Source organism: Hemiscyllium ocellatum, chromosome 1 (genome assembly GCF_020745735.1).
Source record: "Hemiscyllium ocellatum isolate sHemOce1 chromosome 1, sHemOce1.pat.X.cur, whole genome shotgun sequence".
Classification (NCBI taxonomy): Eukaryota; Metazoa; Chordata; class Chondrichthyes; order Orectolobiformes; family Hemiscylliidae; genus Hemiscyllium; species Hemiscyllium ocellatum.
Window position 1 is genome coordinate 154,808,864 of NC_083401.1, and position 13,888 is coordinate 154,822,751.

The 13,888-nt window shown below is 42.7% G+C and overlaps 1 protein-coding gene across 2 annotated transcripts in view; it reads right to left on the reverse strand.

Annotated features, from left to right (window-relative positions):
- fstl5 (follistatin-like 5) overlaps positions 1-13,888 on the reverse strand; it is a 532,169-nt gene that overhangs the window by 174,291 nt on the left and 343,990 nt on the right. For both annotated transcript variants that reach the window (XM_060832827.1, XM_060832822.1), the window contains exon 7: positions 2,490-2,610. In XM_060832827.1, coding sequence (XP_060688810.1) covers positions 2,490-2,610 — 121 coding nt within the window. The remainder of the gene's footprint in view (positions 1-2,489; positions 2,611-13,888) is intronic.

Genomic DNA, 13,888 nt, shown 5'->3' on the forward strand with positions numbered 1-13,888 from the left:
CCGACCAGATATCCCAATCCAATCTAGTCCCACCTGCCAGCACCAGCCCATATCCCTCCAAACCCTTCCTATTCATATACCCATCCAAATGCCTTTAAGATTTTGCAATTGTACCAGCCTCTATCACTTCCTCTGGCAGCTCATTCCATATACGTACCACCCTCTGTGTGAAAAGGTTGCCCCTTACATCTCTTTTATATTTTTCCTCTCTCACCCGAAACCTATGCCCTCTAGTTCTGGACTCCCCCACACCGAGGAAAAGACTTTGCTATTTATCCTATCCATACCCCTCATAATTTTGAAAACCTCTATAAGGTCACCCCTCAACCTCTGACACTCCAGGGAAAACAGCCCGAGCCTGGTCAGCCTCTCCCTATAGTTCAAAACCTCCAACCCTGGCAACATCCTTGCACATCTTTTCTGAACCCTTTCAAGTTTCACAACATCTTTCCCATAGGAAGGAGACCAGAATTGCACACAATATTCCAATAGTGGCCTGCCTAACCAATGTCCTGTACAGCTGCCACATGACTTCCCAACTCCTGTACTCAGTACTCTGACCAATAAAGGAAAGCATACCAAACGCCTTCTTCACTATACTATCTACCTGCAACTCCACTTTCAAGGAGCTATGAACCTGCACTCCAAGGTCTCTTTGTTCAGCAACACCCCTTAGGACCTTACCAAGACGTGTATAAATCCTGCTAAGATTTGCTTTCCAAAATGTAGCACACTTTGCATTTATTTAAATTAAACTCTATCTCCCACTCCTCAGCCCATTGGCCCATCTGATCAACATCCCATTGTAATCTGAGGTAACCTCCTTTGCTGGAAAAGCATAGCAGGTCAGGCAGCAACTGAGAAGCAGGAGAATTGAAGTTTCTGGCATAAGTCCTTCATCAGGAATGAGGCATCCAGGGCATTTCATACCCTTACTACTCTCTGGGTAAAGAACCTACCTCTGACATCTGTCCTCCATCTATCACCCCTTAATTTAAAGTTACATCTCCTCATGCTAGCTGTCACCATCCGAGGGAAAGGGCTCTGTCTAATCCTCTGATCATCTTGTATGTCTCTATTTAATTACCTCTCAACCTTCTTCTCTCTAATGAAACCAGCCTCAAATTCCTCAGCCATTCCTCATAAGACCTGCCTTCCATACTAGGCAACATCCTGGTAAATCTCCTCTGAACCCTTTCCAATGCTTCCACATCCTTCCTATAATGCAGCAATCAGAACAGTATGCTATACTTTAAGTGCAGCCGCACTAGTTTTGTACATCTGCAACATGACCCCATAGCTCCGAAACTCAATCCCTCTACCAATAAAAGCAAATACATCATAAGGCTTCTTAACAACGTTATCAACTTGGGTGGTAACTTTCAGGGATCTATGCATAGGGACACCGACACCTCTCTGTTCATCCACATTACCAAGAATCTTAACAGTAGCCCATTACTCTGTATTCCTTTTACTTTTTCCAAAGTGAATTACCTCACACTTTTCCGCGTTAAACTCCATTTGCCATCTCTCAGCCCAACTTGGCAATTTATCTATGGCCTTCTGTAACCCGCAACATCCTTCTACACTGCCCATAACTCCACTGACTTCAGAGTCATCTGCAAATTTACTAACCCATCCTTCTATGCTCTCATCCAGGTCATTTATAAAACGGCAAACAGCAGTGGCCCCAATACAGATCCTTGTGATACATCAATAGTAACTGAACTCCAGGATGAACATTTCCTATCAACCAACCTCTGTCTTCTTTCAGCATACCATTTCTGATCCAAACTGTTAACTTACCCTCAATCCCATGCTTCTGTATTTTGTGCAACAGCCTGTCATGGGGAACCTTACCAAACACCTTACTGAAATACATTTACAACACATCAACCACTTTACCCTCATCCACCTGTTTGGTCACCCTCTCAAAGAACTCAATAAGGTTTGTGAGGCATGACCTACACTTCATAAAACCTTGCTGACTATCCCTAATCAAATTATTTCTTTCTAGATATTTATAAATCCTATCTCTTACAATCCTTTCCAACACTTTATCCACAATCGAAGTAAGGCTCACTGGTCTATAATTACCAGGGTTGTCTCCACTTCCTTTCTTGAACAAGGGGACATTTGCTATCCTCCAGTCTTCTGGCCCTATTCCTGTAGACAATGATGACATAAAGATCAAAGTCAAAGGCTCCACAGTCTCCTCCCTAGCTTCCCAGAGAATTCTGGGATAAATCTCATCCAGTCCAGGGGACTTATTTGTTTACAAACTTTCTAGAATGGCTAACACCTCCTTATGAATCTCAATCCCATCCTATTTAACTTTCAAATATTGAAAATATCATGGTTGCTATAGGTTGCATAATGTAAGCCAGCCACATTTTCATGGCTCACTATCCTTTGATTGAACTCCTACATGGAACAAGATACCATGGGTTATGATATTATATGCAATCATACTGACAGATCATATTTACCAATTACTTGCAGGATATGAGTCTGATGGAGCTTTTCATAGCCATCGGCATAACAACTATAGTTTCCCATGTGAGTTGTTGTAACCTTGGTTATATATAGAGAACCATCATCTCCAAAATCCTGTGGAACAGAATCAATAGTTTAGTGGAAATTATTTAATTAAAATAAGCATCACAGTTTTACACTTATTGCAGTACATGTATTTGCAAAACAGATAAATCATGTAAAAACATTCCTGATATAAATGAAAGTGATATTACTTAAAAATACAATATTTTGTTCACCTCAAAAATGACATTTAGATAAATCTGGGCAACTATTCTACCAACAATAAAAAAATGGCAAATGTACAATCCAAAGTGTTGAAAAAGGTTCAACAAAGCTCTCCATTTATAGCTGTCATTAATCACAGTGGTTACGAATCCACTAATTGTTTTAATGTTAAGAGTTAAAGCAATGATTTTTAAATAGCCACTTTGGTGACTGTATATCAATGGAAAGGACTTGCAGAAAAGAACAAGGTGCTGTAATAGCTGATGGCAAACCTTTCACAAACAGAGAGAACATATTTTTTCTGACAGTATTGGATTGTTTTCAACAAAATTATTTTTTGAGTCAAGCATGTCAGCAGAAAGATATAACACTAATATATAGATCAAAGAAAATAAAGAAAAATGTAACCATTTTGTTTTCCATTTATTCAAATGAAATGTTTAAATAAAATCTTTTCTGTCTCCATTTCCTTTTCCGTACATTTCTGAAACATACAAACAAAATAACTAATTACTGAACTTACATGCAAAATTTAGAATACAGAAATGGGATGGGAAGCAATTTTTTAGATGTGTCCAGGAAGATTTAATGAAACAGTATGTGGATAGTCCAATGAGGGAGGGGGCCATATTGAACCTGGTATTGGTACCGAAGTTACAGTGGTCGAGGACTTAGGGAATAGTGACCATAATTCCATGAGTTTTCAGATACTTTTGACAAGGACACGAGTGGACCTCAGACAAATGTTTTAAACCGGGGGAAGGCCAACTACAACTGAATTAGGCAAGGATTGGAGCATGTACCTTGGAAGCAACTGAGGGACAATCGACATTAACATGTGGGAGTCTTTTAAGGAACACTTGATTAGAATCCAGAACATGCAGGATTCCTTTGAAAATACCTATAAGGACAGGAAAGGCAGGATTGGAGAATCTTGAATAACAGAGGAAATAATTAGCATAGTCAAAAAAAAAAGCATACCTAATATCTTGGCAACTAAAAACTGATGAATCAATGGAGAATATAGAGAAAGTAGAAAGGAGGTCAAACAGTGAGTTAGGAGGAGGGCTAAAAGGGGCTATGATATCTCCTTGACCAGCAGTGTTAAGGAGAATCCCAAGTATTTTAAGCATATATTATGAGGAAGAGTGAAGTTAGGTAAACAGTAGGCCTTCTAAATGATAAAGTAGGGAGGTTATGTGTGGAGCCAGAGGAAATGGATAAGATCCTTAATGAATGCCTTACATCGAATACATAACTGGTTTCAACACAGAAGACAGACAGTAGTAGTAGAAGTAGCAGACACGAGTGGTGTTCCGCAAGGATCAGTGTTGGGACCTTTGTTGTTCATAAAGAAATGTAGGTGGTCTGTTTAATAAGTTAGCGGATGACACTGAAATTGGTGGAATTCATCAATCTTGATCAGTCAAGGTACTGAGTATCAAAGTTAGCGAGTTATGTTGCAGTTTTACAGGACATTGGTGAGGCAGCACTTAGAGTATTGTGTTCAACTTTGGTCACCTTGTTAATGGGAGGATGCTATTGAAGTGGAAAAAGTACAGAAGGAATTTACAAGGATGTTGCCAATATTCAACGTGTGAGTTATAGGGAGAGGTTAGACAAGCTAGGACGTTTTTCTTTATAATGTAGGAGACTGAGGGGGACCTTAGAGAGGTGTATAAGATCATGAGAGGCATGGATAGGGTGAATGCACTCAGTCTTTTTTCCCAAGGTAGGGGAATAGAGGACTAGAGGTCATCAGGTTAAGGTTAGAGGGGAAAGAATAAAAGAGAACCTGAGGGGTAATGTTTTTACATAGGGGGTGCCATGCATATGGAATCGGCTGTTGGTGGAAGTACTTTAAAGACATTTAAAAGGGATTTTGGGCAAATCATGGATAGGAAAGGTTCAGAATGATATGGGCCTACAGCAAAATGGTGTTAGTGTCAGTGAACATTTTGGTCAACATGGACCAATTTGGGCTGAAAGGGCTTCTCCATTCTGTAGGCTCTATGACTCTGTAGATAGTGAGGAGGTTTGTCAAATGATACAGCAGTATATATATATATATATATTATATTATATATATATTGCAGACTTGGGCAGAGAAATGGTAGATGGAGTTTAATTCAGACAAATGCAAGACTATAAGTTTTGGAAGATCAAATTCAGGTCCAAATTATCCAATAATGGCAGAAACCTTTGGAGCATTGATGTTCAAAGGGATCTGGGTGTTCAGGTTCACAGATGCCTGAAAGTGGGAATACAGATGGATCAGGTGATCAAGACAGCATTCAGCATGCTTGCCTTCATTGGCTGGGTCATCAATCATAAAAGTTGGCAAGTCATCTTACAGCTGAACTAAACTTTAGTTAGACCACATTTGGAAAATTGCATGCAGTTCTGGTTGCCACACTACCAGAAGGATGTGGATGCTTTGGAGTGGATGCAAAGAAGGTTTACGAGGATGTTGTCTGGTCTGGAGGATTTTAGTTATGAGGAGATGTTGGATAAACTTGGATTGTTTACACTGGAAAGATGGAGGTTGAGGGGCGACCTGATAGAGGTTTGCAAAATTATGGTTCCAAGGACAGGGTAAAGCTATTATCCCCTGACACCACTGGCATTTAACATAGTGGGGAAGGTGAAAAATTATCTACTTGAGGGGCTGTTTCCACCAATACTAGTAGCAGCAACTGAGTATGTCAATAGATTGGCAGAATGCTAGGTACATCCTGGCTGTCTCCTTGTGGATTTGGAGACTTACCTGACTAGGAACTCTGTGGACCATGAATGGCCCCAAAAGCAGCAAGAACTGCATGGCTGAAAGAACCTAATGATGAATCCCACCCATTTCCATGGAGTCTGGCAAAACCTGTTCTAGTGATCCTCACAAAACGAATTCCTCCATTTAGCTAGAAGTGGCCACCAGTTTCAGCATTAATATTGGGATTGAAGAGCTGTTGGACTTCTTATTGATTGGCAGTTCTTCATTTCTTCAACCTGCATTGTCGAGGTCAAAACTCCCCACTGGCTAATGGGAGTTTTTGGCTTGTGACTGATCAAAATGGAGAACTGCGGATGCTGGAGGTCTGAAATAAAACCAGGATGTGCCAGAGAAACTCAGTAGGTCTAGCAACATTTGTGCAGAAAGAAATAAAGCTAACTTTCTGTGTTTGATCTGACTCTTCTCTGGAATTGAAGCGGGCTGGAAAATGGTGGTTTTACACTGTTGACCAATGGAGAGGAGGCTGCAAATGTGTTGCTGGTCAAAGCACAGCAGGTTAGGCAGCATCTCAGGAATAGAGAATTCGACGTTTCGAGCATAAGCCCTTCATCAGGAATAAGAGAGAGAGAGCCAAGCAGGCTGAGATAAAAGGTAGGGAGGAGGGACTAGGGGGAGGGGCGATGGAGGTGGGATAGGTGGAAGGAGGTTAAGGTGAGGGTGATAGGCTGGAGTGGGGTGGGGGCGGAGAGGTCAGGAAGAGGATTGCAGGTTAGGAGGGTGGTGCTGAGTTGAGGGAACCGACTGAGACAAGGTGGGGGGGAGGGGAAATGAGGAAGCTGGAGAAATCTGAATTCATACCTTGTGGTTGGAGGGTTCCCAGGCGGAAGATGAGGCTCTCCTCCTCCAGCCGTCGTGTAGTTGTGTTCTGCCGGTGGAGGAGTCCAAGGACCTGCATGTCCTCGGTGGAGTGGGAGGGGGAGTTAGAGTGTTGAGCCACGGGGTGATTGGGTTGGTTGGTTCGGGCGGCCCAGAGGTGTTCTCTGAAGCGTTCCGCAAGTAAGCGGCCTGTCTCACCAATATAGAGGAGGCCACATCGGGTGCAGCGGATGCAATAGATGATGTGTGTGGAGGTACAGGTGAACTTGTGGCGGATATGGAAGGAGCCCTTGGGGCCTTGGAGGGAAGTGAGTGTGGAGGTGTGGGCGCAAGTTTTACATTTCCTGCGGTTGCAGGGGAAGGTGCCGGGGGTGGAGGTTGGGTTGGTGGGGGGGGTGGATCTGACAAGGGAGTCACGAAGGGAGTGGTCCTTGCGGAACGCTGATAGGGGAGGGGAGGGAAATATATCCTTGGTGGTGGGGTCCGTTTGGAGGTGGCGGAAATGGCGGCGGATAATACGTTGTATGCGCAGGTTGGTGGGGTGGTAGGTGAGAACCAGTGGGGTTCTGTCTTGGTGGCGGTTGGAGGAGCGGGGCTCAAGGGCGGAGGAGCGGGAAGTGGAGGAGATGCGGTGGAGGGCATCGTCGATCACGTCTGGGGGGAATCTGCGGTCCTTGAAGAAGGAGGCCATCTGGGTTGTGCGGTGTTGGAATTGGTCCTCCTGGGAGCAGATGCGGCGGAGACGAAGGAATTGGGAATATGGGATGGCGTTTTTACAGGGGGCAGGGTGGGAGGAGGTGTAGTCCAGGTAGCTGTGGGAGTCAGTCGGTTTATAATAGATGTCTGTGTTGAGTCGGTCGCCCGAGATAGAAATGGAAAGGTCTAGGAAGGGGAGGGAGGAGTCTGAGACAGTCCAGGTGAATTTCAGGTCGGGATGGAAGGTGTTAGTAAAGTTGATGAACTGTTCAACCTCCTCGTGGGAGCACGAGGCAGCGCCGATACAGTCATCGATGTAGCGGAGGAAAAGGTGGGGGGTGGTGCCAGTGTAGTTGCGGAGCACGTGGGACAGATGCTGAGAGTGTCCAGAGCAAAAGAGAAAGGGAAATAGAGGATGGCATGGAAATAAAGGATATAGGTGCATAATAAGTATTAATGGTCAGCATCAATAGTCAAAAATAGTTTAGCTTTCCACAGGGCAAGCCAATGCAAAGAAGGTGTATGTGTGCATGTGTGTGTGTCTGTGTATGTGTGTGTGTGTGTATGCGTGTGTGGATGTGTGTGTGTGGATGCGTGTGTGTGTGTGTGTATGTGTCTGTACCTGTGTGTGTGGATGCGTGTGTGTGTGTGTGTGTATATACCTGTGTGTTTGTGTGTGTGTGTGTGTGTGTGTGTGTGTGCACGTGTGTGTGTGTGTGTGTGTGTGTGTGTGTGTGTACCTGTGTGTTGTTGGTTGGAGGAGGGAGGGGAATGGTGATGATGTAATCAAAATGGAGGGAAATATCCTTGCTCTGAAGACAGTGAAATAGAAAAGGTTTCTTTGGGAACACGGAGAAGCAACCTTGAGGGATAGAAGAGAGTGCTCAAGCTGGTATATAGTGGCATTCAGAATACGGTACTACAAATCATTGGTCAGATCACATTTGGCCTACAGAGGGACCTCGATTATATGACATTAGATTATCCGAATATTGGATTATCCGGCAAGATCGAAAGTCCCAATGCTTGGCTAATCTATGTTATCCAGCATTTGATTATCTGGAATTCAATTAACCAAATTAAATACTCCCTGCCCGAGTCCTTCCGATAATCAAGGTTCCTCTGTATTGTGTTTTCAGGAAGGACATTAAAGGCGTGGAGAGATTTCAAAGGAGATTTCCTAGAATGAAGAGTTTTGGACATTAAAAAGAATTAGAGCAAGTAGAAAATTAAGAGGTGACCTTATTGAGGTGTTCAAAAATATGGACAATTTTGACAGATGAGTGATGGATATTCTGTTTCCACTAGCTGGTATGTCAGTAACTGGAGGTAACAATTTCAAGATTGTTAGCAAGAGAGCTAAGACTGAAATGAGAGCATCTTTACTCATAGAGCTGTTAGGATTTGGAATGTGCTGCCTGGAAGACTGGTGGAGGCTTCAAAACAGAACTGGATATATATTTGAAAGTGATTAATTTAAACAGCTACCTAGATGGGCTGGAGAGTGGGACTAACTGGTGGCTTTTTGGAAGCCAGTACACAGACACAACAGGTCAAATGGCCTCTTTCTGTATTTTAAAACTCTATGATTCAATCTTCCCAATTACTCATCTACACGATCCTCCAATCACCACTGGCCCTGCATATGGTAGAGTCTCCACATTCTGCACAGGACTATCAGTCAACTCAGAACCCATCAAATCAGAAAGGAAGTAAATTACCCTTCATGCCAAGGTATTCCCAAAGATTGAAAAATAGGAAGTCTTGAGTACAAGCAATTAAGGAATGACTGAGGAGCATAAAACCCAGTTGGGATTCCATGATGAACCAAAGTTTACGAGATCTTCTTGGTCTCAACTGAACCAATTAAATCTTGCCCTTTCGTCCTTTTATTCCATGATCACTTGTTCTAGATTCTATCCTACCAAATTTTATAAGCAACACCTTTCAATCATCTAAACTCAAGAGCATTTTAATTCAAACCATATTTATTGAATTGATCATTTTATATAATCCTTCAAGTCTCAATGCTATTACGATCATTCTGCACTCTACATCTTACTAAGGTCACTCTGCTTTGACAAGCATGCTCTGTCAAAGTAGCACTCAGTTATTTTGTGAACACAACTGTCATTCTGATTCTAAGCATGTTCACATTATCTCCATTTATCTATCCACCAGTCTTTCCCAGGAAATAAAGTACACAGTGTTGTTCTGAGGCAAGGGAATGGCTTCTCTGGGACTACTTAGGGTCAAAGGACTGGGCCATGTTCAAGAACTCAGTGGCCAACCATAAATAAGTACTCCACTACTGTCACAGTTTTCATAAGTAAGTGCCGAAGAAATAAATCTGAATGTTTCCCAACCAGACATGATGGATCCACTCCCTACTACTCAGCCTGGAGCTCGGTGACCACTGGTACTCTGCAGGGATCGGTTCTGGAACCTCTGCTCTTTGTGATTTTAATAAATGAGTTGATGAGGAAATGGAAGGATTGGTTAGTACGTTTGCCGATGACAGGAAGGTTGGTGGAGTTGTGGTTAGTGTGGAAGGCTGTTGTAGGTTGCAACAGGATGCAGAGCTGGGCTGAGAAGTGGCAGATGGGAGTTCAACCTGGAAAAGTGTGAAGTGATTCATTTTGGAAGGTTGAATTTGAATGCAGAATACGGGGTTAAAGACAGGTTTCTTGGTAGTGTGGAGGAACAGAGGGATCTTGTGGTCCAGGTCCATAAATCCCACAAAGTTGCCACCCAAGTTAATGGGGTTGTTAAGAAGGGGTATGGTGTGTTGGTTTTCATTCATGGGGGGATTGAGTTTAAGAGCTGTGAGGCTATGCTGCAGCTCTATAAAGCCCTGGGTACATCATGCTTAGAATATTGTGTTCATTTCTGGTTGCCTCATTATAGGAAAAATGTGGAAGCTTCAGGAGGGTAAAAAAAGTGATTTACCAGGATGCTGCCAGGACTGGAGGGCATGTCTTCTGAAGAAAGCTTGAGGGAGCTAAGACTTTTCTCATTGCAGCGAAGGAGGATGAGAGGTGACTTGATAGAGGTATACAAGATGATAAGAGGCATAGATAGAGTGGATAGTCAGAGACATTTTTCCAGGACGAAAATGGCTATTACGAGGGGGGCATAATTTTAAGGTGCTTGGAGGAGAGGTTTAGGGGGGATGTCAGAGGCAGGTTCTTTACACAGAGAATGGTGGGTGCATGGAATGCACTGCCAGCGGTGGTAGTAGAGTCACATACATTAAAGACATTGAAATGACTCTTGGATAGGCACATGGATGATAGTAAAATGAAGGGTATGTAGGTTAGTTTGATCTGAGAGTAGGACGAAAGGTCGGCACAACTTCGGGAGCCGAAGGGCCTGTACTGTGCTGTACTGTTCTCTGTTCTACTGAAGTCCAAGTCTGAGGCAACCATATTGGGTAACTCTGACCTATACAGGAAATGCAGATACGACCTTCGTATGGCCATCAGAGACACCAAAAAGCAATACCAAACTAAGCTTGAAACCCAGACCAACCATACGGACACTGATCATCCGTGCCCAGGGTTATGTGACTTAATGGGCTCCAAAGTGAAGTTGAACAGAATTGTAGTCAATAGTACATCCCTACCTGATGCGCTCAATGCATTCTACACTGGCTCTGAACAGAAGGTCAGTGAAATGTCACCTATCCCATCACCCTCAGATGCACCTGTATCCATGGTCACTGCCACAGATGTTAGATTGGCCTTCTTGCGAAAGAAAGAAAGTGACCCAGACAGAGTCCCCAGCCATGCACTCAGATCCTGTGTGGAAGCATTCACAGACATGTTTAACCTCTTCTTATTACTGTGACGATACTTTGGCTTTAAGAGGCGCATTTTGAAGATTCATTTGAAGAGCCATTTTAAGATAGTTATTGAGCAGTCTACCAAAGCTACTAAACAGGCTTGTGCGGCCCTGGCTCTTCTTTTCAAAGTTAGAGCAATAGAAGTAGACTGAGTGGGTGTGGTCGAGCTCCCACACAATCAGGAATTTTAGTTTTAATTTTCAGCAGTTGTTGCTGGGGACTCAGTAGGGTTGGAAGCAGTAGTAAATCTCTCTAGGCCAATACTCTCTCTCAGAGTTTTCTCTTGATTTTTTTTGTCTCCTGGATTGCCGGACTTGCATATGAGACAATCTGTTTTCTGAATTTGCCTTTTGCAAGGATGTGTTTATGGGACATTACTATGTTGGAACAGTAACTTAGTAATAGCTACAATATCAAGTATTCCCCTAAGATATCTAACAGCATTGTCATTCTAGTTCCTTCTTTCTTTTGTTGTATTTTAATTATAGTGAATGAATAATTTTTTTAAATTTTGCTTTAAATCAAGTAGTTTGACCAATCGAATTAAATCTGGAATGCAGTATCTTACACTTTCCTTTTGAAATAAGAAAATGTTAGGTTCTAATAAATAGTTACAGTGTCTATTATTCTGTTAAATTTTCCAGTTGTTATTCCAATTTCATCTTTATTTTGTTGTATTTTAACACAGATTTCAGCAAAATAAGCATTTCCAATGTTTAGGATGGCACAGTGGCTCAGTAGTTAGCATTGATGACTCACAACACCAAGAACCCAGTTTGATTCCAGCTTCGGGCAACTGTCTGTATAGAGTTTTCGTATTCTCCCTGTGTCTGTGCAGGTTTCCTCTAGAGAGAGGTGCTCCGGTTTCCTCACACAAACCAAAAGATGTGTGGGTTAGGGTGAATTGACCCTAAGTCACCCCACAATGTCCAGGGTTGGAAGGATTAGCCATGGGTAATGTAGGTTCACAGGTGTAGTGCAGGTCTGGGTGGGTTTGTTGTTTGGAGGGTAAGTGTAGACTTGATGGGCTGAATAGTCTCTAACTGCACTAGGGATTCTATGATCCTCTGATCAACCCTAGTGGATGAATGAAGTGATTTTTGCTTTAATGGTTTCACCAATCAAATTATACCTGGAATGCAACATTTTATATTTACCTTAAAAATAAGACAACATAGGGTCCAGACTATTTTGTGAGCATTTGGAGGGGATTTGGTGTGGTCCATAACAAATTGGGTGCTCTTGTTGGGGTCAAAATTTCTAATTCCGAGTTGAATTTTGGATTATTGGACACAGAGGCAATGGTCAGTGTTCGGGTCTATGATTTCGGGTGCGGAACCCGTTTGGTTTAAATAGGATGTGCCTCGTGTAGTAATGGCTCTTTCATTCAGAGTTTCCTGGAGGTGGAAGAGGTCACTTCGAGAGTTTTACAGAAAGTGAGAAGGCAAGGCTTTCAGAATCAGCAAACAAGCTAGAGTCGGAGTTGTCTGTGTCAGAAAGGAACGGGGCTGGTTGTGGCAACCATGCAACATTTATAATTGCCAGGACTGCCAGCAGAGTCTGCGGAAATGGCTGACATTCGACTGAAAATGAGGCAGCTTGAATTGTGATTAAAAACAGAGGAAGAGCAGAAAGAGATTATGCTTGAACTTCAGAAGCTGGCAATTCGAGAGGAAGGTCGAATTAAAAGTGCAGTGGTGAAGGTAGAAGGTCGGCTTAGTGTAGAGGGTAGTGTAACCATTGGCCAAGTGGGGATCTGTCTAAATATGTCTATGCTGGATGAGAAGGATGTAGAAGCTTTCTTCATTTCATTTGAGAAAGTGATTAAATGAATGAAATGGCCGGTGACCATGTTGGTATTGTTAATCCAAACAAAGTTGGCAGATCGAGTGAGGTATTTACATAACCATCAGAGAGGATATCTGCGGAGTATAATGAGATGAAAAATGCCATCTTAAGTGCACATGAGCTAGTACCAGAAGCCTACGGACAACATATCAGGAGGGAACCTGGTCAGATGAACACTGAGTTTGAAAAGATCAGAGCTGAAAATGTGTTGCTGGAAAAGCGCAGCAGGTCAGGCAGCATCCAAGGAACAGGAAATTCGACGTTTCGGGCATAAGCCCTTCTTTTCTGCAGACCTCACTTTCTCCTTTGAAAAGATCAAACAAAGTAATTTTGATAGCTAGATCAAGGCATTGAAAATAGGTCAAAAGACATAATGCGTTTAGAGAGAGATCATTTTGTATGAGTTCAAATATTCACTTCTTGAAGTAGTGAGAACTCATGTGGAAGAGCAGAGAGTTAAAGCTGCAAGATTAACAGTGGAAATGGCAGATGATTGTTGGTTGGTTCACAAATCAAAGTTTGACTTCTACATCAATTACAGTCTGTGAGAGATAGTAACTGGGAAAAATAAAAATTCTCAGGTGATCAGGGAACACGCGATCTCATTGAAGATAAGAAAGATAGATTACCACAGGGTGAAAAGGAAACCCATGAGGGGGAATGAGAAGTAAAAATGCTCAGGTGTTTTCAGTGCAACAAAGTCGGCCACATAAAGTTGCAGTGCTGGTAGTTTATAAAATACACTGGGAAGATGGATATGGCAAAACAGGAAAAGCCAGTGAGCTTTGTTGAAGTGGTAAAGGAAAGTATAGTGGAAGCTAAAAAGCTGTAAGACATGAGCAAGGGTTGGTTGAGAAGTAAGTGCCAGATTTCTTCAAATAATTTACTTGAGGGGGGACAAGGTTTACTCATATATGCCAGAAGGAGCAGGTAAAGAAGTTAAAATTTTAAGAGATATGGCAGTGAATGGCCAGGTTGATCTCATTGACTATGAGATTCTTGACTGGGGTCATTAACCTGGACTAATTAGGGAGGCCTGGCTGACAGACATAAACAAGGGGATTCAAAAGGTCTCCCCAGTCTAGGGACTGGCTCTGAGCTGGCTGGTCACAGCCCATGTACAGTGCACATGT